At 30.4% G+C, this 27,025-nt stretch overlaps 1 protein-coding gene across 1 annotated transcript in view; it reads left to right on the top strand.

The window, feature by feature from the left end:
• Positions 1 to 2,180: 2,180 nt before the first annotated feature.
• The window catches only part of LOC108906664 (organic cation transporter protein), a 31,728-nt gene continuing 6,883 nt past the window's right edge, over positions 2,181 to 27,025 (top strand). The window contains exon 1 of the mRNA XM_018709982.1: positions 2,181 to 2,401. Within this exon, the coding sequence (XP_018565498.1) occupies positions 2,359 to 2,401 (43 nt within the window). The 5' untranslated portion in view covers positions 2,181 to 2,358. The remainder of the gene's footprint in view (positions 2,402 to 27,025) is intronic.

Genomic DNA, 27,025 nt, shown 5'->3' with positions numbered 1-27,025 from the left:
TCGTTTTTTTGCGATTATTCTGAAAATATGTAGGTTAGGAACTTGAAAATTTGTGAAACTATATTTTTTTAGGCGACGAATAAGATGCGTGTTGTAATTTCAGCATTGCTCATAGAGGGCGCCACTTACGTCCAATTTTACCGAAAATTTAGTTAATAACTTTTTACCCTGTATATTTAACATGAAACATGATTCAAAACCTGAAAGAGCTATCATTTTTCCATTAATTATGTACTCTTGTTTCATTTCCATAACGCGATCCGTTTTCGAGAAAAATCGATTTAACGAACACTGTGTTTTGATAATATGAGAAATTAAAAGCGAAACAAACCAAGTGTTTCTTCATGTTATTACAACAATTAACAATAAAACAAATAAAATACGTAATTATGATTTAAAGTAATTGTTCGAAGAATCCACCGTTGACACTGACACACTTTACACGTTTTCTTAGAGATTTTCGAGTTTGAAACATCATATTGAGATTGCGTCTGACTTCGTTGGCAGCGATTTGTATTCTTTGCCACAACTCTTCACACGAGGCAATAGATTATTTGTAAACTATATCTTTCATTCGAGATCAAATACAAAAATCAAGAGGATTGAAGTCCGGACTTCTGGATGGCCAAGCAAAAATGCTGGCCAATACATGGCCAATCCAGCGATTTGGAAAAACAGCATCTAAATATGCACGCACTGGTCAAGAAAAATGCGGTGAAGCTCCGTCGTGCATGAACCGTATGTCTTTTCTTAAATAAAATGGAACTTCTTCAAGCCGTGAAAGCATTTTTATATGGCCACACAGAAGTCCGGAGTTCAATCCTCTTCATTTTTTTATTTGGAAGAATCTATTGGTTCGTTTGAAGAGTTGTGGCAAAGAATACAAATCGCTGCCAACGAAGTCAAACGCAATCCCAATATGTTGTTTCAAACTCGAAGATCTCTCAGAAAACATTGTGTAGTGTGTAAATGTCAACGATGGATTCTTCGAACACTGACTTTAAATCATTATTACGAATTTCATTTGTTTTATTGTTAATTATTGTTGTAATAACACGAAGAAACACTTGGTTTGTTTTGCTTTTAATTTCTCGTATTATCAAAACATAGTGTTCGTTAAATCGATTTTTCTCGAAAACGGATCGAAATACCGAAATGAAACAAGAATACATAATTAATGGAAAAATGATTGCTCTTTCAGGTTTTGAATCAGGTTCCATGTTAGACATACAGGGTAAAAAGTTATTAACTAAATTTTCGGTAAAATTGGTCGTAAGTGGCGCCCTCTATGAGCAATGCTGAAATTACAACACGCATCTTATTCATCGCCTAAAAAAATATAGCTTCACAATTTTTCAAGTTCCTAACCTACATATTTTCAGAATAATCGTAAAAAAAACTATTTAAAATTTTAACTTTCAACACCCTGTATTTCCGAAACTATCAACTTTCGGATAAGGCATGTTTGCGCCAATGGTCCCATTTCAAGTGAAGTATCTTCAGCTTTCGATTTTCCCATTTTTAATTAATCACCCTGTATATGATTTAATTATTTTACAATTTTATGTAAATTTTTAGAATTAATTTGAATAATTAAGTCAAAACTGTTGGATGTATTGGACTATTTCCAGCAAAGTACTGTTAATCAATATGATTTTCCAACCAGATGGATAATTTCTGATATTTGCATTGCAGAGAAGAAACATTTTACATTGCTTAATTTTCTATTTACTTGTTTGCACCTTCTTTTGCAATTGCTGTTTTATATGATCCGGTAGTTGGTACCTAACTGTAATTTAAAGTGAGAGATTGGATTGTTTACTTAAGTATTTCAATTCAGTAACTGATTTAAGAACTTATGCATGTCAAAGGTAAACCTCGTGGCTTTTGTTTTTAACGATGTTTACTGTTGAACACGTTTCACAAATGTAAATAAAACACGACGGTGTACATATCCATTAAAAAAGTCAGTTTAATTAATGGAAATCGAGATGCAAAGCAGTTTGCTAGGTACTTGAAGTGAGCCAAAACTTTGAAGACATCAACCCTATTGTTATTTACAGTTGTACAGTGGTGCATCCTAAAGCGGTACCGTAGCCCAAGCCACGTGCTGCTGTAGTACGGCACGTGATCACAAAATATACGCCACTTATGGTACTATCTTTATTTCTGCGTAGTCCCTGAGCGCAGTCGATCGCAAAACCACATGGAGCTGGAGAATATCGTATTGAAAGTATTGTAGTGTTGCAGTGACGGTCCAAGTGTTTTGAGTGCAGGTAAAACAGGGCCTCGAATTTCGGCGCCTTGAAGAAGAAGAGTGCAACGGCCTTTCAGTAAATATATAAAAAAACTGGAAAAATGGACGGGTCGTACGATTTGGACACGATGATGGGCTACCTGGGTAGGTATACTATTTACACGTACTTAAATAACTGTCAAAGCTTGAAGTCGTGGAATCTTTCACATATATTTAGAATTTTGTTCTATTTTTTACACAAACAACAAATGAATTTTGTCAGAGACGTAAAACTTTAGTATACCAGCACATCTCACCTGATCTCATTCAAATCAACTGTAAATTATTTACTGCTATTGTGTTTCGTAACCACTACTGTTTAAATTTTGCATATTTCCATTTTGAATATTTTTTTCCAATGACATGCTTCTATTGTACGTTCTATCACCTTATACTTATACTTATACAGTCTGGTAGATTTAATTATATCTTGGCCTCTAATTTTAGGTGCGACCGCATTGTTATTAGTGCAATTAAAATTAGTCGTTTATTTTTCTATTAAACTTTCCATTCAATATTTAAATCAGTCATGGGTTTATCACACGTGGTCCTTCTTGGATATCACAACGACTTCCCATTCTGATAAATCCGTTCATGGTTAACTATACTTACGTTTTTGAATAGAAATAAAATTAAATCTAGTTTTTGAGAAACAAAAATCTTATTTAGATCTGGAAGATCGTTGCAATGTCCTTCAGTTCAATGTTATATTCAAATTCTGATCCTAAATTCTATGATAAATTTTGGTGATGATAAGAATTTAGAAAGAATTATATGGGGATATGATATAATACCGATAATTGTTATAGAATGAAATCTAAAGCCGCTTATTTTGTTTCATTAACGAGTACCATATTACTCAGTGATTGAAAAATTTTATTGTGTAATTTTATTACATTGGGGGGTTGGGTTTTATTAAAATTAGAACAATAAAATAGCAAATAGCTTGAAAAACTGATTTCAACTTAATAAAAATCTCTTTCATCTGAAAAAAATTCATTAATAAAACGTTTTTCCCTGTATGTATTTATTAAATACCTTTATGTAATAATTATCTTTAGATAATGATCGTATGATGCAAATCATACGAACATGATTTTATGTTAGAATTTACGACCAAGTAACAGACTTCATGGACAACAGACGGGAGTTAAATTTGAATTCTAGGAAATTTCTGTTACTATTTCGAAACTTTTCCAGAAAATTTTCCAAAGTGAAACATTTTTTCCTTGCCATACAGTATCGAAAAGTACATTAGTTTTCTATACTTTAATAAAAGGAAAAAATGAAATATTATTAAGTAGTTGATAGATAAATGATGTAGAATTATTGACAATACTTTTTTTTTTAACTAAGCATGAAATAGGTATTCTTATTCTGATGATTTCATAGTGGTTTTACGTCAAATTAAAGAAGAAATCATTAATGCGCTATAAATTATTTTTTTTATAAATGCAGGATGTCTCGGTATTCTTTGTATAAGGTGAACGATATATCTTGGAAAATGCATTTTTCTGGAAAACGGTTTTAGATAATTAAATTCGGTGCAACTATGAACTAAAGTAGAAATATTTGTAAATTATCAAAAATATTTAATTCATTCTACAAAAAAAACTTTAGATGCGTTCATTTTGAAGAAAAAAGTAAAGTAACAAACACTATAAATGCCGAGAATTTAAGGAAAACAATGTTCAGCTATATATCTCGAAAACAGTTGAAATGTTAAAAAATACTAACCAGAAGAAAGTATTAACTAACTAAAAGTTCTTAAAAAAATACAAGAGTAGAGTATTGGGCATTGCAAATATAATAAAAAATTTTATTTTACATCCGAGTGACAATCTTTAGAATTTAATTATTTAAAAAAATGCATTTCAAACAATATATGTCGGTAACACTGTACATCTAACAGATTCTTGGGAACAAGACGAAACGATTTGACTAAACTTACTTCTATCCAAAATCACTTGAGCCGTTAGAAGGCTTCAAGCCAATGTGGATATTTTCTGTAAATGCAATTACTTCGAATTCTATATCAAACAGTGACATCTGCACGTCAAACTTTAGTTAAATAAGGCGTTATTACGTGAATAAAAAACTAAATTTTTTACTAACTTGAACACTAAATGAAACAACTTTCAATAGAGGTAATTTTAAATAGTTACATCTTTATATTTTGACTCCAAGAATTTGAATGCAAAAAAAATAAATATTGATATACCTACTTATTTTTTACGGAAAGTATCCTTTTGGATTTTATCGATGTCAATAAAAGCGTGCAGCTAAGATAGCTTTGGTTTTACTTCCATTTTTTTTCTACAGCGCTAATAAGTACGAAAATAACAAAGACAATTTATTGAGATAATAAACCTTAAAAAAATACTTTTTTCTTATGTGGATTTATTACCACAGAATTTAAAGAAGCGTTTGACTTAATAATATATATAATTCCAAAAAATCTAACCTCGTTCATCTCTCGGTTTGTCTATTTAATAAAGAGTTATATAATAATAGTAGGTATGTCACGTTTTTCATGACAAAAGGTTGCCTTGAAGATTTATTTACTTATTTCAACATCCTTTTTATAACGTAAATGAAAAATTTAAGAAAATGCATAATTTCAAACAGAAAAATGTTTCACTTTTTGAAAATTTGCCCTGTCATTCTGAACTTTAATCTTGCCGCCATGTAAATAATATTTTATCTCATTTACAGAAAATGAGGTTACTTAAATAAATTTTATTTAAAAAATAATTTGATGTTTTGACAGTCGACAACCGTCACCTAGGCATCATAATTGTATCATTTATCTCGGTGTATTTTATTGATATACATCAACAATATATTTTTGGAAAACATTTAGTACCTATGTACCTACTCTACTATATTATAGAGCGAATTTAAAATAACGGGAAAGGAAAAAGATTGCGAATGAAATTTACTAACACTCGTATAATACATTATGTAACAAGCAAATCTTTGCATATACATAATTATGCATATTATGAATAATATAAAATGCTACATACTAAATTTGACCGAATTGGCTTTAACCCTTTTTTCGTAATTAAAAATATATATATATTTCTCAAACTAACGCACTCTGTATCTCGAAAATGAAGCTTATGGATACTCGTTTACGATATTGTTTTTTGATTGCTTACGTAAAATGCTATTAAAGTTTGACCAAGCATTTTTAATTATAAAAAATGTTTTGTTTTCTGTTTAGAAATTGTTATACAATATACTGTGAACTGAGCTTTTTACTGAAATTTTCTAAATGAAGAAACTTTTTCAAACTACTTTACTGTAAATAATCACATATTTAGAAAGTAACAACCAGCTGCAATAATTGCGACAATCCGTTTTTCGTTTCCATTTTAATAGAGTTCGTGTTCCTTGACTTATAAAATTAATTAAAAAAAAATAAACACCTTGAACTATAAAATAAAGGTTTATCTAAAAAATAACCTTAACATTAAGTTCTACTTTAAATTCATGTACGTAGTATTTCAGGTTGTTTTTTGGGTGCATTGAAAAATTTTACATATTTACAGAATTTGAGTTTTACTCTCGGTTTTACTAATTGTAACAACTTTTACCCAACGAAAAATATTGATTTCATAAATTAAATGTAGGATTAGAAGAGAATGAGATTTTTTATGCTAAACTTCACATCACTCTGGTATGTGCTTCATAAGTGAAAGTAGAATGGTTGTCAAATCTTTAAAAAAAATAATAATCTTTATATAATTTGAAATACTGATGTTCGTACATTATAAAGCCACAGTTATATTGAATATTTTGTATCGATTTGACCAGTCATGGTGTTATTGCTTTTCCATACTTCATTAACCATTATTACTATAGAGTGTAATAATACTATGTACAATACGACTACAATTTCTTACAATAAATGATAATACAATGCTATATTGTAAAAAAATATATTCATTCAGATTTTATATATGCATTAAATATTAATTTGTCATATTAAATTACAATTAAAATATGAAGAAGTTAAACATTTTTGTTTTAATTCCTTTTAAGATGAGCACTCGAAATCCAATAGATTGCTAATAAGCTGGATAAATTATAAAAACTATACTGAACTATACTGAATGTGCTTGATAATTAATGTTTCTTATTTATGTAAACAATAAAGAAAAAAAATAACAAGATATAAAAGGACAATAGTTGATAACATTGATAACATAGATGAACGTTGTAGTCAAATTCATATTTAAAAATTCTACAATATTGTGTATTGGTAATATCAACTACCAATTGTAATTATTGTATTTTGTTCTACCTACTCCATTTTAGCATAGTCTTAAGAAACCTACCATGAAATAATGTTAAAGCTAACATTCAAAAACAAGAGTATAGTAACTTATCTAAATTTTACATGATGATAATACCTTCAAATAAAATTTAAACGAAAAGTAACCATTGTTATCAGGTTCATTAAGGGGCTTTAACTGTCAATAAAGTTATTTGAAATTAAAGAAAATCCGATTTTCACATGTTTGGCTAGATTAGTTCCAATCAAAACTTTTGAATCTCTCGAGTTTTGTTTTTTGTAGAAAGCACGGTTTACGGGATTTTAAGTCAAACAGCTGCGGATCATCAGTACGATAGTCTGCCATAGGTACAAGGCGATGCTTTGTCGCAGCCATTGAGTTGCAATCACATATCTTCTAGGTTATATCTCACCTACACTCAAAGGTAGATTTTACTATTTTGTAAACTTGAAGACATTTTAAATATATTAAGAGGGAAAGTTTGTATTTGGATACAATCCTAATATAATGAGCTTTTTAGTAGCATACTGTTTATAAACATTATCGACAATAATTGTAAATATATTATAACTACTCAAAGATAAACATATGTCTATTAAAATTGCATGAATAGATAACCTTCTATTTATGTTCTATCATTCTTTTGAAAATAATCCATAAAGTCTTTGTATATTACCTATGAAAGATATTTAGGGTTAAATTATTTCTTCATCTTCAAATGATACAAAAATAGATTAATAAAAACAATCTGTCATTGATCCTTTGGCGTGGGTTTATTTAATATTGTAACTAAAGCCGGGACGCGCAGTCATTTATTTATTAGTTCTCGGAACGGAAAGTAAGATATTTCAGTCATCATAAATTATCGAAAGTTGAGGGCTTTCAAGTAGGTAGAGTTTTAGTAGTCCTTCGGAGAAAATTTGCCAATATTTTAACAAGTTCACTGTCGAGGCCATGTGTTAAGCGTCTGGGAGGCGCCGCGTAGAACCCCATCTTTTTAATAACGCGCGAAACCGCGAGAAAGACGTAAAGGTTCCAATGTAGACTTAAATTATATTGTTAAACTGATAATAATAACTGATAAGAAAAGGTTGGCTGGTTTTTCGGCGGATTTTCCAAGCTATTAAGAAGATATTAAATGACATTGACTAATCCGCCCCGTATTTGCTACACGGAGTTACGAGGGGAAGGCTAGGGTTTAGTTTAGTTTCAGAATTCATATATGTATAAGTGTAAACTCAGTCAATTAGATAATTATTAACCTAATTATTAAAGCATCCCGACATTCAGGGTCCCCGCCAATAAGATAAGAACCGAAACTTCTGGACCCAAGAAATGGGCGTGTCAAAGCGAAGTGTGGAATTCGAGAAGGATCTGCAAAAAAAGGCAGTTTGTCCTTAGGTTCCACATTGAGCAGACTAATTATTAACTTTAGAGTCTCGGGCTATTCCAATCTCTGTACACTGTCGCGTTTGAATCAATTCATTAATAATGTTGTTCGAGTCGTTGTGTTGTCATTTGCTTGTTTTGTTTATTGTTAATAAAACCCTTCCTGGAAGTTTTGGTGTTCCTTTTGTTTCTCCACTTCAGTGTCACCCTGTATAGCCAACCACTGGATTACATTCGACGTAAGCAATAAAGGGTAAGTGTCTGAAAATTCATTCTCTGAACATACAACATTTCTAAGTTCCCACGTGTTAATTAAAGTATAATGATAATAAACTCCCTTTCGAGAATTAAGTAATAACTCTTTCGAGAATTAAATAGATAACTAATTAAAGGTAGATAATTAAAGAAATAACCCCTCAGGTTACAATATTTAGAGATCGGAAATGTTAGGGTGGCTGCAATCTGGTACAGGATTGGCTGTAGGTCGGCCTCTCTTTCATGTATTTTTATTCAAACAGAAAGTGACACAAACGTTGCCTTCTTAATATAATATAATTGTACTCTTGCAATATATATTATAATGTTAAATTTAACAATTTGTTACTCTTTGTACCTCATTCTGCAGCTCTTCTATTTGTTCTTTTGTTCTTATTATTTACATGGCCAATTCGTCTTTATTTCCATTCACTCCATCCTGTAGTTGTTGTTTGACTTGTTAGATTTCTTTATTATGTTTGGAAACTTCATTCTCTATATCTCTTATGTCTTATTCTTGCTTTTGTATTGTTTTTTCTATAGCGATAGCTTTTATTACCTACTACAGTTGCTGTCTCTTGTTCTGTCTTTACTATATCTCCTTAATTCTTCTTTCCACATTTGTGTATCTTTTCAGATTTCTTCTCTAATATATTGTACTTTTTCATCTAATAATTTCACCATTGTTTTCATATCTTCCTTTCTTCGTTGTTCCATTCTTTGCTATTCTTCTCCGATTTTTTAAAATATTCTTTTTCTGCCTTGTTTAATGGTTTCTTCCAATCGTTTTCTATCTTTCTCCTGTCCCTTACGATCTTCTTCTTGCCTCTTTCGATCCTCTTGTATTGTTTTTATCATCTCTTCCAGCATACTTTGCCATGCTGGCATATGTCTACTTACTTTTTTGTTCCTTCTTCTACGATGCTTTCTTCTTCTGATTGTAACTCATTACCAGTTTGTTTTCCCTCTTTAGATCCATTTGGTGTTGATTTCTCTGTGAATAATTGCCACTTTACCGTCGCCAGACGTTTGTGCGTCGTAATGTTAAATTAAATACTATTATTGTTGGGCGTCAGTAAATATGTTTTGTTTTCCAAGTATGTATTGTATGTCAAAGTCGTATTGAGTCAAAAGTGTAAAGCTCATCGATGTATGCGGTTGTTTCCAAATTTATAGTTTAGTATTGAAGTGACTGGGAATTAAATTCCTTTCTTTTATTTTTCACCTCCATTGATTTATTTTAATAAGAAATTATACTGAAAATGCACAGGACAATACAGAAAGAAGAGATATACCTTCGTTCGTAACTGCAAAACACAGTAGGACGCGTGAACTCCACGCCGCCAATGTCTTTCTACCTCGTGTATCGAACGGTTAATTCCAAAAAAGTAATGCAGGGGTCATCTTAGTATTCTATCTCAACAAATATCATACGGGTATGATAGGTATGTAATAATACCAGCAAAAATTAACAAAATAATAATTTCTTACTCATAACGAAAGCCATTGTCGAAAACAGTTAACAGTTCTCCTAAGTGTTAATCATCTCCGGCGATCGGATCTACTTCAAAAACGAAAGTTGAAGTTTTTGATATATGCTATTTTTACTAATGGTGGCGAAACATTGTACAATAAAATGTACATGTCTGCCTCTGATCTGAAGCTTCGCATCGATCAATTTATTCAATACATACCTAGCGGCACCCTATCGACCAAGCGTGCGTGTGAACAATCTCAGTTTTTTTGCTGAGAGACGTTCATTGTCGTTTGTGCGTGTGTTTGACGCTTTGCTGGGTCGAGTACATGGCACGTGTTTTTTGTGGCAATCATTGGCATTATGTATTGTAGGCTTAGAGCGGGACACGGCTTGACCACAGATTTAGGCAATGTCTGCTACTACAACATGTATTTCCGCTTACTAGCTTAATACTGTTTATTTATTTGATTGGCGCCATAAAGTTTTCTATGTCTATATTAATTAATAGCGGGTAAAAAGGGCAAAAATTAAAATATGTATTTTAATACAAATAAATAGACGCATCCACCGTGTATCTGCATGTAGGTACTCAACAAACTTAATATATTTGTGCCGTTACAGATAAGCATGGATAAATGTAAATCGATCACATTGTTATGTTGATATTACTTCTTATCTAGACGCATCAAATTATATTGTAAATAGAGATATCATTTCGTCTATAAATAATAAATGGAAGCCTGAAGTGGAATGAGTTCGATTGAGAAACCTGGTCCTTATTGTTTCTGATTTTCGAGAGATAAATAAATATTTATTTTAGAACTTAAATTATATCGGCATTGTTATCTTATATATTTATTATTAATAATTTGCAGTAGAAATTTTAAAACTTTATATTTTGGATTGAATTGGAAAATGGATTTTATAATTTAATAAAAAAATTAGATTAGGTGCCCATATGATAACCAGTAATTTAAATGCAAGTATCAATCAATTACAAAGTGATGAAGGTGGTCATTGATTTACCATATTTACTCGTATATAGCTTAGGTATTTGTAAAAATGTAAGTACGAGTATATTTATGGTAGTTCCATTAATTCATCAAAATTTATTCTTATTGTTAAGTTGTGGTTTATCACCTAGTGTATAGTTATTACGTACTATCGAACCATACAGTATATGATTAGCTGCTGTTAGTGCTATAAGTTATACCCTTGACTATATGTTATACAGTAGTAACTTTAGATTTTCTAGTGGTAAAAAAATAAGAGCGCGTACATAATTACATATTAAAAGGTCGAAATATATAAGAAGAACCTTTACTTTACTTTAAAAAACCTTTTTTCAATATGAATATATTTTATTATTAGCTCTGTTCTTTTACTTTCCTTTAGAAGTCAATTTTTAATTTAAAATAGAAATTTACTGATCAGTCAAGTTCCGCGTAAAGTAGATTTAAATTTATTTTTGATGAAAAGTTGGTAGCACTGTACTCTACTCTGATCATAGACCTTATAAACTACTAGGTCTATGACTCTGACGCGAAGTTTGAGCGGGATCTGTCAAATAGTTTGTTTACAGCTGTTAATTTTGGTTTCGGCTCATTAGAAAAGCGCCATTCCGAAGCTTGTTGACTCGTTTGCATATCAAACTCGTAAACCCATGTATCGTCACCCGTTATGACATGACATATACAGGTCTGGTCGAACTAAACGTGGAGGTGGTAGAAATGTCCACTTGAAGAATGCGAGCGCGGGCAAACGAAATACAAACACAGCTACATTGGGCCACTGGGCGATAAATCTCAGCCGTTGACAAGTGGTCGACAAATTGTCCAGCAGTGCAGTGCAGCAATACGGAATTTGGTGTGATTCAGGTAATTTTAATTTATTATAGGCACCTTCTATTAATCATTGATATTAAAATAGCGAAAGGGAGAAATAATATTATTACAATATGGCATTTTGGAGACCTTTTGAAAAGGAACAAAACGAAATTTACCGACAATATAATAAAATTGTTTGAGGACATAAATAATTAAAATATGTTGTTGGCCAAATGAACATATAATAGAAATTTTCAACACATTATACAGGGTGGTGCAACCAAGATGGGCTGGAAGATTACGCCTGAATGACGAGGAATTATGAAATAATTTTTTGTCACGAGGTGCATAGTTAAGAGATCCAAATTCTAAAAATATTTTCATTATATAGGGTGCACACAAAAGTCCGTGGCAAACCAAACGTATGTTTTTTTTAAATGGAACACCCTATATTTGAATCCTAAAATGAATTCTACCCATTACTACGATGTTTTTGATATAATGGTTGATGAGTCTAAAGTTTATAGTTTTAGAGAAAATGGCGCTGAAACTTGAAAAACTACCCCCAAATCAATCAAATTGCTCCCACTTCTAAAAATGTTGTCAAAAAACAAAACCTGGTACAAAATGTACAATATCCTTGGGTATAATAATGAATCTTGACTGGTTAAAAAATTACTGACTAGTATACAGGGTGATGGAGCTTGACTATTTCACTCGAAAGTCAATTTTTTTAAATGGAACACCCTAAATTTTATTTGCCCATGTTAAAGGCAATAAAACCAGCTTTCAAAAAATATGGCACATGATACCCTTCAATAAAATACTTTCTTAGGAAATCATCGGAAAACTTTGATTTTTCAAAGAACGACTGAAACAAACTGTGAAATAACGACCAAAACTTCAACATTTAGTAAGAGGGCTATGACGATTGTAACATTTTGTCTTTGACAATTAAGTAGTTGACAGTTCTGTAAAAGTAGGTTTTCAAAATGAGTTTAAGTACACAAGAAATGATCAATATGATATCAGTTCTATACGAATGTCAAAGAAATCCGTTATTAGCTAGTAGAGTGTATGCGGCACGATATCCGGAAAACGAGAAAAAAACAAGGCCTGAAGCTTTTCGCTCATTATTGAACCGATTTAAAGAGAGGAAGTGTTGCATTCAAAAAACGTACAATAGTTATAGTCCATTGAAATGTTACATTTTTTTTGGGCTTAGCGTGCAAAAGTCAGAGCACGCAATTTTATTTTTTAGATGTCAAGGGAGGGTTAATGTAAAGTTAAATCCATGTTTGTGGGGACGCAACCCTTGTGCATCGGCCGCCATCTTGTAAAAAGGGCTGCGGATGGTTTCTATATTACTACTTACTATATCGGGCAAACTATTCGTCGCACTGAAAATTTGTAAAGACGTTTTTTGTTACAAATTAAATTCTCTACAAATTTGGTTCCATAACTTTTAGTCGTAGAACCAAAAATAACAAAGTTATTAACGAAAATAGATAAAAATTTGGGAACGAATTTCCTTTTGGTCGTTATAACTTTTTTTCTGGTCATTTTACAATAAAATTGCATCAGAGCATTTTAATAGAGGGTTTTCAGGGAATAATTTCCATTACAAACTTTTTTCAAATTTGATTTATTTATTAGAGTTTTACAGCGATGCGAAACTTACACTATTCTCGAGTACTAGTAAGTATACATTAATATGAATATCTGATTCTGCTTGGTCGACACTGAAACCCACCTCTTGTCCACAAAACTCAAAATACTTTTCACAATTAAATACGTCACGCACGCACGTGGTAGCACAACTGGAAGAAAACTTTGAAGGACACCTCCTATGTCTAATCATTGATATTAATGTATACTTACTAGTACTGGAGAATAGTGTAAGTTTTGCATCGCTGTAAAACCCTAATAAATAAAATTTGAAAAAATTTGTAATGGAAATTATTCCTTGAAAACCCCTCTATCAAAATGCTCTGATGTAATTTTTTTGTAAAATGGTCAGAAAAAAAGTTATAACGACCAAAAGAAAATTCGTTCCCAAATTTTTATGTATTTTCGTTAATAACTTTGTTATTTTTGGTTCTACGACTAAAAGTTATGGAACCAAAGTTGTAGAGAATTGAATTTGCAACAAAAAATGTATTTACAAATTTTCTGTGCGACGAATACTTTGCCCGATATAGTAAGTAGTAGTATAAAAACCATTCGCAGCCCTTTTTACAAGATGGCGGCCGATGCACAAGGGTTGACACCCCACAAACATGGATTTAACTTTACAGTAACCCCCTCTTGACATCCAAAAAATAAAATTACGTGCTCTGACTTTTGCAACCCCAAATGTAACTTTTCAATGGACTATTAACAAACCAGTAACAAATGAAGAAAATCAACTAGCAGTATTTACTAACTGTACAAGAAAATCCATAAACAAGTACTAGAGAAATTGAGAGAAGCCTAGGTATAGACCGCACTAGCGTCAAGAGAATTTTGAAACAGCATAAATATCACGCCTATCACATGGAATTACATCAGCAACTTTATGATCGGGATTTTAACAGCAGGGAAAAGTTTTCTATTTTGATATTAAACAGGATTGATCCCAATTTTATATATAAAGTGCTGTTTTCCAATGAAGCAACTTTTAAAAGTAACGGTGTGATTAATCGCCATAATATGCACTTTTATTCAGTAGAAAACCCTCACTGGGTTCGCCAAATTGATCACCAAAATAAGTAGTCTATAAATGTTTGGGGTGGAATAATTGGTACTCACGTGATAAGCCCTTATTTTTTCGAGGATCATCTCACTGATGAAATCTATTTGAATTTTTTAGAAAATGAATTGCCGCTGTTTTTAGAAAATTTAAATTTAGCACTAAGAAATTCTTTCTGGTTTCAACATGACGGAGCCCCGCCACATTTTCACATAAATGTACGAAATTACTTAAACAACTGGAAGAGAAATCGGTGGATTGGCCGTGGTGGTCCGATTGTGTGGCCGGCCAGGTCCCCTGATCTGACGCCGATGGACTTCTTTTTGTGGGGATATCTCTCAGAACAAGTATATAGAATTCCTTCAATAACGGCAGATGATATGAAAATACGGATTCAACAATGTTTCCATCAAATTACAGAGCAGACCTTACGAAATGTTGAACGTTCCTTCATCCATCGGCTTGAAATATGCCTTCAACAAAATGGAGGTCTGATTGAACAACTCTTATAAAGCATTTACATATTTCTGTAACGTTAGTAATAATGGTATTGATTTTCTTTATTTGTTATTGATTTATTAACTACTGTATATTTTTATATTTTGTGAATGTAACCCTTCCTTTATCTTAAAATCAGTTCAATAAAGAATGAAAAGCTACAGTTTACTGACATCATAGCCCTCTTACTAAATGTTAAAGTTTTGTTTCAGTCGTTCTTTGAAAAATCAAAGTTTTCCGATGATTTCTTAAGAAAGTAGGAAATAGGAAGAAATAGTCAAGCTCCCCTGTATACTAGTCAGTGATTTTTGAACCAGTCAAGATTCATTATTATACCCAAGGATATGGTACATTTTGTACCAGGTTTTGTTTTTTGACAACCTTTTTAGATGGGGGAGGAATTTGATTGATTTGGGGGTAGTTTTTCAAGTTTAAGCGCCATTTTCTCTAAAACTATAAACTTTAGACTCATCAACCATTATATTAAAAATATCGTAGTAATGGGTAGAATTCATTTTATGATTCAAATACAGGGTGTCCCATTTAAAAAAAACGTATGTTTGGTTTGCCACGGACTTTTGTGTGCTCCCTGTATAATGAAAATATTTTTAGAATATGGATCTCTTAACTATGCACCTCGTGACAAAAAATTATTTCATAATTCCTCGTCGTTCAGGCGTAATCTTCCACCCCATCTTGGTTGCACCACCCTGTATACAAATTATTATAATTTTTTACCTTTATCAGAAAACTTTTGTTAGGGACGCCTATGAAAGTCATTAAATTTTATTGTCAGGCGCTTTTTTACATGTTCAACTGTACATTCTAATTTTTTTTTTGGATAAGTTCTGAATCACCCTGTATATCTCTAGTAAACTTCTAGCTTGTGCGAATTTACTCCGACTTTTTTCAGTGTATGAGACATCAGTATATTCAATATTTTATGATTTTGAGGCAGAGATGTGAGAATTTCTATGATTTTAATTCCAGTATGACTGATATTTATGTATTCGTTATATATTATGGAGTATAACGTATATCTCTTTAAAGTTATGTAAATTCATTATAAAATACAGGATTTTCTGTATAATTTAAATATAAAATAATTAATAACACTAATTGCTGATTTAATTAAACAGAATTTAAACTTTAAGTACCTAGTTAATATGAAAATAATTGCATTTTATGAAGTGTTCGAACAGTTTAGGTAGACAAAAGTAAATTATTAATTCTGTAATTATTGTTATTTAGATACAGTGTGGTCTAGCAAACCCCGGAAACCCCTCTAAATGCTTTTGGAGACGCAGAATTTGTATTGTTTTTTATATATGTAGTAGTCTTCTAGATATACAGGGTTGTTCACATAACATTATATCCCCCTATACTTTGTATATTCGTACTTAGACAAAAAATACTATGAGCCAAAGTTGTAAGAAATTTTCTTTTGATTTCAAAACTGTACTTATACTAAGAAATTATTGTTGCATTCAGAAGATACAAACCAAGCTTATACATATATATTTTTAACAGAACACTCTATATCCATTCCTTAGCATTGCAGAGAAAGATACACTTAGAAAAGAATCACTCAATTTCACTCAATTTTACTCAATAATGTATCAATTTCTGACCACATTCAATTGAGTGAAATTTTCACTCTATTAGTATGAGTACAACTAAAATTTTATGAATGAAACTATTGCAACAGAAGCGAGTGAATTTTACTCAAACCCAAGTTTCTGCTAACTTTTAAGGGAGTAACTTTTGACTCTATTCTGACGTAAAACCAATTAAAAGTTGACTTTTTTTATATATTTAACTATTATTGAGTAGGTAATTTTTTCCTCACACTTGGTTTATATTCTCTTTCAATTTTAATTTAAATATCATTGTATTAAAGTCACAAACTAATAAGCTGCCACAGTGGTTTCTACACAGATCTGTATTAGAATCAATATTTTAGTTCCCGATTAAAAGAATGGGTTAACTGATCGGACGAATAGATTGAGATCATTTATATTGTACGTTACAGATACGTAAGTAACAGGTAACAAACTATCCGTTTATTTAACCAAATATTAATCGAGACTCAATATATTATTGTTTCTAATTATTGTAATTAATCCACTGCATTTAAACACAATTGCCACCAAAATAACCGGATTAACGGATACAGCACTATACACCATACAGCACGCCTCGAGATGAATGACCTAATGGGGACGATGGGAATACTCGTAGACAAAGACAACGCACGACAACCATAGAACGGGGTGGGGTCGCTCAATAATGCGGACATTTACTCCGAAATACGAGATTATATGCAGTTATAATTATTATGCAGTTAAATTATGTACAATTCTAATATTCTAATACCTATGTTTTAAAATAATAATTCCTCCGTCTCAGTCACCCAGTGCAAAAAACAGCAGTCTTTGCGCAGGTAAATTGCAGATTTTGTTCCCTCTGTCTCTTCCACCCTCTTTGTTTACTAAATTTCATATACATACAAAAGTTTTGGCATATACACACATACATTTGTGGATAGACAGAAATTAAAACTATACGTCGAATTCGAATGAAATCGTTTCAACCGCTTTCTTATTAAAAATATATTACTTTGAGGGCTTTCACGCCCTATATTTCGAAAAGAAGCGTTTTCAAGCTATGTTTATATGATTTTTTTTCATTAATTTGTGACGTAGAATCGGCTGTGAAAGCTTGCTCACATATTTTAGTTATACCTACTCTATTTATTCTGTGTGTAAGTGTAACTCCATAAACATGTGCCCGGACATGATTTATTTTCGAGATAAACAATTCCAAACAGATGTTATTTACAGAGACTTTTGACATTTAACATACTTGCACTTGACCATGAAATATTACTGATAAAGCTTAATAAAATTGGTCTCACGAATTCCTTTCCTTCTTCTTTTAAAATTATTTGTCCACTGATTTAAATATGGTCTACTTAAAGGGTGAGTCTGGTTTATTTAGCCATGTCTATGAATGTGAACCACTGGGATCTGTTCTTGAGCCGCTACTATTTACTATTCTACATTTTTATCAATGATATAACTAAATGGCTAGATATTAATCACTTTGATTACTTGTGCGAATTAAGTAGACATTCTACGATTACTCAGAAGTGAAACATAATCACCTACACTTCAGAATCTTCGAAAATATTTTTTTATTATTTTAGCGCTGTTACTTGTTTTAATTTTATTGTATGCCATCTTTTTATATTAACGACAAAATAGTTTTTAAGTACGTACATTTTTATATTATTGTACTTATGTCCATTGCTGATTTTTAGTGTTTCTTTTGTAATAATTTTAATAACTAGTTTTGAAGTAATAATAATTATTATTTAATTAACGACGTTATCTATGAATAAAATTGAGTATTATTTACGGGATTTACTTAACTGTTTTTGCATCTTGAAATAAATCTCATAAAGTCATTAATTTTTAACAGATGCATTTCCACGTAGAAACTTTTTCGTAATTTGTTTTATAAAATCTGCTGTTAATGTTTGATCAAGCATTTTATTTACACCCGATAAAATTGTCTCACATTCTTCTATTAGTTCTACTTTATAACTGTGGATTTCTTTAGTTAGAAAGAGGTTGCTGAACGTTTGCCTAGAACTGCTTTGTACATAAAATTATGAATATTTATTACTAAGTATTTAGGGTCGTTGTTTTTACCAAACCAAGGACTAAAAGAGAGAAAGTTATTTATACTATACCACCAACAATTATTTATCTGTTTAATTTAATTACAATTATTGTTTGAAAATATTGTTACACAATTCAGTTATTTACATAGCGAATGAGTAAAAGTTCAGCACTGTGTAACAGGTGTTGGTTAATTACAATAAGCAACAGAGAGGAAATATATATATCTATAAAATCTAGGTACAATTTTTACACTTTTCTATTTTAAATTTGTTGTACTGTTTCTATATATTTCTTTAATAACTAAGAGAAATCAAATTTAATACGAATAATTGACAATTGGTCCCTTATAACAATTGGTATAGAAAATTGAGCAGTTCAAAACATGAATTTATTCGAAAAGGAAATAATAGGTTCATGTAAAATATTGTGTTTTATTTTCATGTCCTGATAATAAGTGTCTCTCTATATATCATATAAAATAAAATAACAAGTACCTTAAATTTCCATATTTCTTAAAAAAGTAGCGTATGTCAATATATTTTTTGATGAAGTGTTCAAATTCTTGAAAGAATTACGAAAGGATTATTTATAACCTCCATAAAAGCTTGGATTGATTTACAAAGTACAATAAGGTTTAAAAATAGATGAAATACCAAAATTTGCCATTGACTGGAGAGGAATTTTATTGATTATTTTTTCAAGTTCGAAAATAATATGGTATTTCTTGTTAAAAATACATTGAAATTAAATATTATAAACTCTTAATAGTAGTAGCCTTGTTTATGTACTTACTAAAAAAGGGTAGTAGTAATAGTGTACATAACATTTCCCGACATCTGCTAGTAATTCTTAAAGGAAATATTAAATTTCTTATAGTTCATGACTTTACTTGCTCATATCTATCATATGTTTGGAAATGTCACCACATGCCTATCCAATAATTTGGCTTGTACATCTGGCTTTGAAAACGGTTAGATAATAATCTGATACTGATACTAGAAATTGGGGTTATAAAGTTTGATATATTTATATTGCATCTGAAGTCTATGTCTAGATTTGTCAGGTCGTATATTAATCTTGTTTTATTTATATTTTTTCAACAACAACGTATTAATTGCGGTTACTTTACTTTAAAAGTTCTGGATTTATATTGACAGTAAAAAATATACAGGGTGTTTCTTTAATATTGCAAGAAACTTTTAAAAGCGTAAACTTATTTCCAAAAACGTCTTCTATTAGAGTTAGGGAATGTTGAAAACTTACTATTCAAAAAATGTTATTGTGAAACTTGGTTCACTTTGAACTTTTTTGTCTTTTGTATTTTTTAATAAAAAAAATAAAATACACGAACATTACAAAATTTAAAAAAAAACATAAAAAATAGCCAGTCTCTAAATCATTGTTGTCACCGTGCACCTCTCGATGTCATTTAATGTAACAGGTGTTTCCGTATACAACTTACCATCTTTAAAATGGCAACTACACGTAGGTGTAGCAAAATGTAGGATATGTACCTCGTTTATGGCCTTGCTAACACCAACTCATTAATATCGGATGTCTTTCTGAAGAACATTATCCGGATAGTATTATTCCGCATCATTTACTTCAGCATTTTCGTGAAAAGAAAAGTACCGCTGAAAATGGTCACCCTCAGTTGTCATCAAATGCGCTTAACGAAATAAAAATAATTCTTAAACAAATTTTTTGTAGGTACCCCTATTATATTCAGCGGGTATAAGCACTTTTACCCTGTGATTTTCTAGGTAGAGTGACTGTCGATAGACGCAAGAAAGAATAGGACACAATCATGGATTTTTTGCGCTAATACCTACTCTTTACTCAAGGAACTAGCTTCTCTAGAGATGCTATAGTGAATTTATATAACAAAAACATGGACTTTTGAAAACTCACATATGGCGTCAGAAAGCCGTCATCAGCACCAGTTTCCCCTTAATATATGGGTAGCAACAAGTTTTTCTGATTGCTCATTTTCTTCCGGGAAGTTTGACTTAGAAATTTATAGCAGATTTCTTAAAGAGGATTTACCAACACTACTTATATTAAACTGGGCAGTATTTGGACGGTCCCCAGACTCATACCGTCTCGGTTTCTTCCTCTGGGGACATTTTAAACAATTGGTTTATACGACCTTAACTGAAAATTTGGAGGAATTACGAGATCGCATTATCGTGTCTTTTGGGACAATTCAACAGACCTCAGACATTTTTAAACGTGTTCTCCAATAAATGCGTCCCAGGAAATTGAATGTAATGAATTCGAAGGTCTCCATTTCCAATAGTTTTTAAATGGTATATTTTGAATTGCGAATTTTCATTTCCGTACATAAAATGAAACGATTAATGGTTGCAATTTTCGACCCCTTTCGAGGGTGGTAGATAATTACATCGGTGTTGTAGAAAAGCCCTTAACATGGTAAGAAAACATCCGAAATTCCCTTGGTTAATTTAAATTGTTGCGTGGATTTGTGAGTTGTAGGAAAATGTTAATGAAACTGCGTATGTGTAACCTTTATTAAATCATGAGTATGATCCGGATTATTAAATAATTGAGCAAATTAAGAAAGTTCCAGTAAATTCTAATTAAGAATGTAATGGTTGGTTTATTTGTAGTTAAATTAGGAGTAGTTCCAATATTATATTTTACTTCTTAAAAATATTTTATTAATTGTTGGATGGTCCGTTAATCTGCTATATAAAAATGTTTGGAGCATTGTAATAAATATTAATTGTTTTTCGGGGCAGTAAAAATAGTAGTAGATATAACTTTACGTTTATATTATTTATTTAAATGAGATACAAATATAATTCTCATATTAAATTGCAGTTAATATACATTTTGTAAAAGTATAACTGCGTTATAATTTTCCGCATCGACGATTAGTGTAATTTGCTTATTTGGTTCATCCATAGTCAAGACTTATTGTTACTAGTTAGTACGTACCTGTTTTATCATCAAAATTATAAGATATTAGCTTTTTATTGTATATATTCAAACTGTTATAATTATACAATTTAACCTTACTTTGCCTTTAATTAACGTCCGTCATTTATAAGTTTCATTAACTAAATTTTAACAATAATTAGTTTAATTTCAGTATTATCGCTGTAGTAATATGCTTTTGTGGAATTGTAGCATTAATTATGCACACAAATATTATTATCATTTACTTTTAAAAGAGATATCGGAAAACTCTTTTAATAATTTTATTTATTAGGTATAGCTGTATGAACCACAATTTCAAATCCCGAAATGTGGAATAGGCATCAGCAATTAAAATACGTTAGATTAAGTCAATATTAATTAGTTAAAATATATTTTTTATGACTAAATTTTTTTATTTTGGCAAACAGCAGGCAAGCCGTTTACACTGTCTCTAGTTGTAGGAGTTTATTGAGTTGTTAAGATATGAAACTATTACGTAGGTATTTAAATACATATTTAATTATATTTATTAACATTTATCATATACTCTTTCGTCACTCTAGTAGTATATTCAACATCTTCTGCAAAGGTTATTAAATTTCTGTATGAAAAGTTACTAAATAATAAAAAAGCTATTGGCATATTAAACAAATACTTGTAATTATAAGTTGTATTTTTTTTTATTTATCTGTAGTAAATATCGGAAACTTTGTGGCGACGATTAAATAAATTATTAAATAGTTGTGATCTATATTGTGCTAGTAAGCGGCAATACGCTTTGTAGTAGCAGAAATAGGCTAAATCTGTGGTCAAGCCGTATGCCGCTCTATGCTCACGATACACATTGCTACTGACTGTCATAAAAATAGGTGCCATGCACCCGACCAAGCAAAGCGTCAAACTCCTAGATTGTTCACTGGTACGCCAGGCCGATAGGGCAGGCATTAGGGTGGCGCTGGATACGTATCGAATAAATTGATCGATGCGAAGCTTCAAATCAGAGAGAGACATGTACCTGTTATTATTTATTGTACAACGGACGGATAGTGGAATTACTAAAGTGTGAAGTAGTTGATGTTTTGCCACCATTATTAAAAATAGCATCCATTAAAATCTTCGACTATTTTAGATATGAGCCTATGGCATCGATAAATACTGAACGGTTACTGAACGGTCATTTTCGTTTTCGAAATGGGTATTTACCGATCGCCGGAAACGATTAGTCGCTGAACACTTAGAACAACTGTTAATTATTTTCTACAATGTCGTGCCTTATGAGTAAGAAATAATTATTTTGTTAACGTATGCTGCTACTTATTATTACTACTAAACCTATATATTTTATGGTTAGTTTCATGTGAAGCGTTTAGGAGAGAAAAATACACTGCACCTTTTTGTTTCATACTATTATGCAAATCTTACATATTGTTATGATCTGTTAATTTAAAATAAAAAAGAAAAAAAAATGTATTATTGGAATAAATATTTAAATTCATTTACCTAAATAGAGCCAAATTTGAAAATAAAGGGATGTGTAAAGGGAGACGCAGTAAATGAAGTATAAATTAAATTTAAGAATAAGTGTCCTAGTATAAAAACATGAAATCGTTTAATTAATTTATTAGTTTGTAAGATATGACATCGCAAATAAAAAAAACACACAACACAACTTGTGTACATAATGAAATTATGTAAAGTACTAACAAACCGATACAAAACGTGCAATTAGCAAAATTGAAAAGAATGATAAAAAAATATGTATGTATTTAAATTACATTTTAAAACATTTAGGTATGCACTAAAAAATTATAAAATTGACTAAAGACCATTTTGAAAAGGTATGTTCAATATTATTGTAATTGAGGAAATTTAAAAAAAATACTGATATTTGGTTTCGTTCGGCTAAAAAGGAATTTTAATTATAAATATAACACATGCAATGAATAGTAATAAAAACTAAAATTTAGCATACATTCCTTGAAGTAAAAAAATCAATAGTTAGAATTGTATTTAAGTCTTTATAAAGTTTCATAAAACATATATGAAAATGTTAGATCCATATGTCGATAGAATTAAAAAAAAATGTATTAAGTATGTAAGTGAACTGCAAAGTGATATGTGCAGTGAGAAAAATCTTCTAAACATCAAGAAACTGTATAAAACCAGTTCCAAATAGTGTATAAACTTTGAAGACTGTCAATGTGACGATAGACTTAAAAACATTTCGATTTAAAAAACCAATACAAACAAAATTAGTCTGTTAATAAATGAAAAAAGGCTAATTTAATAATAATGAACAAAATTCCAGTCATAAAATTAAGTAAAAAAAGTATAATTTAGTCAAAATTTTCAAAATTAGTAAAAAATTGTAGTAAATCAAATGTTTAACGTAGAATAAAGTCATATGTATCAATATTTACAGAGGAATATTTAGAATCTGAAATAAAACGATCATTCAGATCAGCTAAAAACAAATTAACTTTTAAAATTTATCATCAAACTTAAATTTAAACTTTCTATGTTCAACGTCAAACTCAAACATTAAATGTAAAACACAAAATAAATAAAAATAACAAAAATAAAATAGGTAGGTACCTATAATAAATTCGTTTGCACCACGAGCGTTGAAATCATAATATACATATATTCTTATAATGTAAATAGTGCAGTTATAAGAAGATTGTGTCACTTTTTGTTTGAATAAAATTACATAAAAGAGAACCCGGCCTACGGCCAATACTGTACCACATTTCAGCCGCCCTAATTTTTCCGGTCTCTATAAGTAGAATCATATTCGATGCAAAGTAATAAATCATTCCCTGACAAAGGATCCAGTGCAGTACAGTTTTAAGGGGTTTAGAAATTGAATAATTACTTTATGCATTATGAAGGGATGAAGGGATCTGTTCACGTCTGGCAGACCTGTTCCTACAAAAATTCCTTTATTCTCATAAACTATTTATTTTTAAATGTAATTTATTATAAATCCCATTTGTTTTTTAAATTCCACATATGTACTACATTTTATCTACCAAGCTCGCCAGGTTAGTATTTGACGTATAACCGACAACTTCGTATACTCGATTCACCTGGGCGCCTGAGCTACTACCCGAACACAATGCTTATAATGTGGTATTTCCGATTTTGCTCTACTTTGCTTCGAATACAATCCCACATTACCTAAGAAGAATAAGTTAGGTACCTACAAAAACAGTAGACATAAGTAGTGTAAGTATCTACATACCTATAATAGTAAGGATGTATACTCTCTTACCCATTTTATTGACAAGGCAAAACTTATATTAAAAATGATTACCTAATACTAATTCTTGAAACCTTGCGTTTTTTGAAAAGCAATTATTGCACAAAATTAGACATGATCCACTATCTCAGTCAATGTCGGTCATCTGTTATAATTATGTAGGTACTTATTTATATATTTATAATAAGCGTAACTAATTAATCCATAAACAATAAAGCCATAATTTTATTCTGCTGTTAATGAGCGTATTTATTATTTACGCTAGGGGTGAATAACTTTTATTGATTTGTAGTAAATTTCCAGTTACCTTTAGAGGTACATATTCTGAGGTTTAGTTCCACTTCCTTAGCCATTGGTGTTTCCCTCAGACAACTAATTATAGATTTTACATTTTTATCTCGTTGTTTGTTTATAAATTATTTATATAAATCTCTAGTAATATGCATTCTTTCAATTCAATTGGAAACAAAGTAACATTGGAAAACATCCATCCAATTATTATTTAATCTATGAATATAATAATTAATAACATAATAGAATCCTTGAGATATGCTTATTATTGCAAAATAAATGTTCTCTTTGACCTCATTCCGATACAAATCAATCAAAATATATTTTGTTTTTATCTAATAGTATTTCATATATACGCGTAATGTTTTGGAGGTAAACTATATAGAGGAACTTACTAACAAATTCGACAAGGACTAACATTTTTTTCTTAAATCTTATACTTCTGAACACAGTTATTTAATTGTTAATTTTTTTAATGGCATTTATTTTAGCAGTGATATAACTTTTATCTTAAAGTTCTATTACATTAATATTTGAAATTCTTTTAATCGATTATTACATAATTAAATTATAATTAAAATGCATTTACTCTTAGTTTAACTTATCCTATAAAGCAGTTACCTACTTATAAAAACACACAAATCTCATCTAAACTTTACATTTTGTAATTAAAATATTTGTTCAAATTTTATTATTTAATTCAATATCGTAAAATTAATAAAAGAAATCATTTACTAAAGGACTAAAGGTACATTCGGCAAAACGTTCTTGTGGTCTTCGCCATACTCTTGCTTGGCCGTCACGATCGCCAGATCTACATCCCATGGATTATTTCGTTTGCGGTTTTATTAAAGAATTGGTGTATAGTTCACCAGTCTGTGCCCTTGAAATGTTAAGAAGAATTGAAAATAATTGTAAAACTCTTAAACACGACCCCAATATGATTAAGCATAATTAGGTGATGTGAGAAATGCATTAAGGTTCGAGGACATTTCGAACATTTGTTTGATACTTTTTCTTTTGTTCTTCATTGTTAATTGTTATTTCTGTTTGTTTCTCAATATTAATTATTTTATTCTGTATTACCTTGTTTGACAAACTTAACTATTTCACATGTAATGAATCCATAGGAAACCATTTTTCTCAAAAAATCAGCATTTCATTCAAAAACATTAAGAGACCTTTTTGCTGTAGAATAAACCGCAATGTAAAAAAATTTATTCATTTTGAAACATTTCCAGTGGCGTAGAAATTATATTAAAAATAGTGGTTATCAGAGCCCCTTACGGACCCTTATGATTGATCTATTTTCACACTAATTTGTAAAATCGATAGAGCTTTTCATTCGTACATTTCATACTAAATATAAAACAAACGGCTTTCGTAGTTTAAGATAAAATAAAAACCAAAAAAAAAATGTTTTTTCACGAGCTTATACCTCTAAAAATAAGCCTTTGGAAGAAAAAGTTTATACATACTTCAAAATGACATTATTTTGACGAGATCTATTGATGGTTAAAGTTCGAATCATAAAAAGTGAATCACCCTGTACAACATTATTATTTAGGTAGTTAAAACACTGCTTTATTATTATGCCACAAATTAATCTAACTAGTGGTTCTATTGACACGTGATCTTAACTTTTTACTAGATATTACACTTGTAATTCAATGCTAGTCAGGGAATTAGTCCGTAGAGTAGTTGTTTCTCACAAAATCATATGTTAAAACTTTGTTTCGCATAGCGGCGTCACGCCCTACTTTCGTAGTACCTTCAAATAAGCAGGTTGTTCTCTGATAAAAACAAAATTTAATTATTTATTTATAGACTATAATAATTAAAAAAGTTCGACATATCCACATGCAATTTTATTATATTTATTAGTTCATAAAAATGGTTCCTTGAAATAAATAATCATATGCATACGCATAATAAAATATAATTTAATTTGTTTCATGTTTATAAATTTTAATTAAATTTCTAATTCGCGGCTTTATCTTATCAAATGCACGTAAAACTATTCGAAGGTTATTTGTTATTAGCTTGAAATGTATATTAGATACA

The sequence above is a fragment of the Anoplophora glabripennis genome, unplaced genomic scaffold (genome assembly GCF_000390285.2).
Source record: "Anoplophora glabripennis isolate ALB-LARVAE unplaced genomic scaffold, Agla_2.0 scaffold185, whole genome shotgun sequence".
Classification (NCBI taxonomy): domain Eukaryota; kingdom Metazoa; phylum Arthropoda; class Insecta; order Coleoptera; family Cerambycidae; genus Anoplophora; species Anoplophora glabripennis.
The sequence above is the reverse complement of the archived record's forward strand: the minus strand, read 5'-3'. Positions and strand labels throughout refer to the sequence as shown.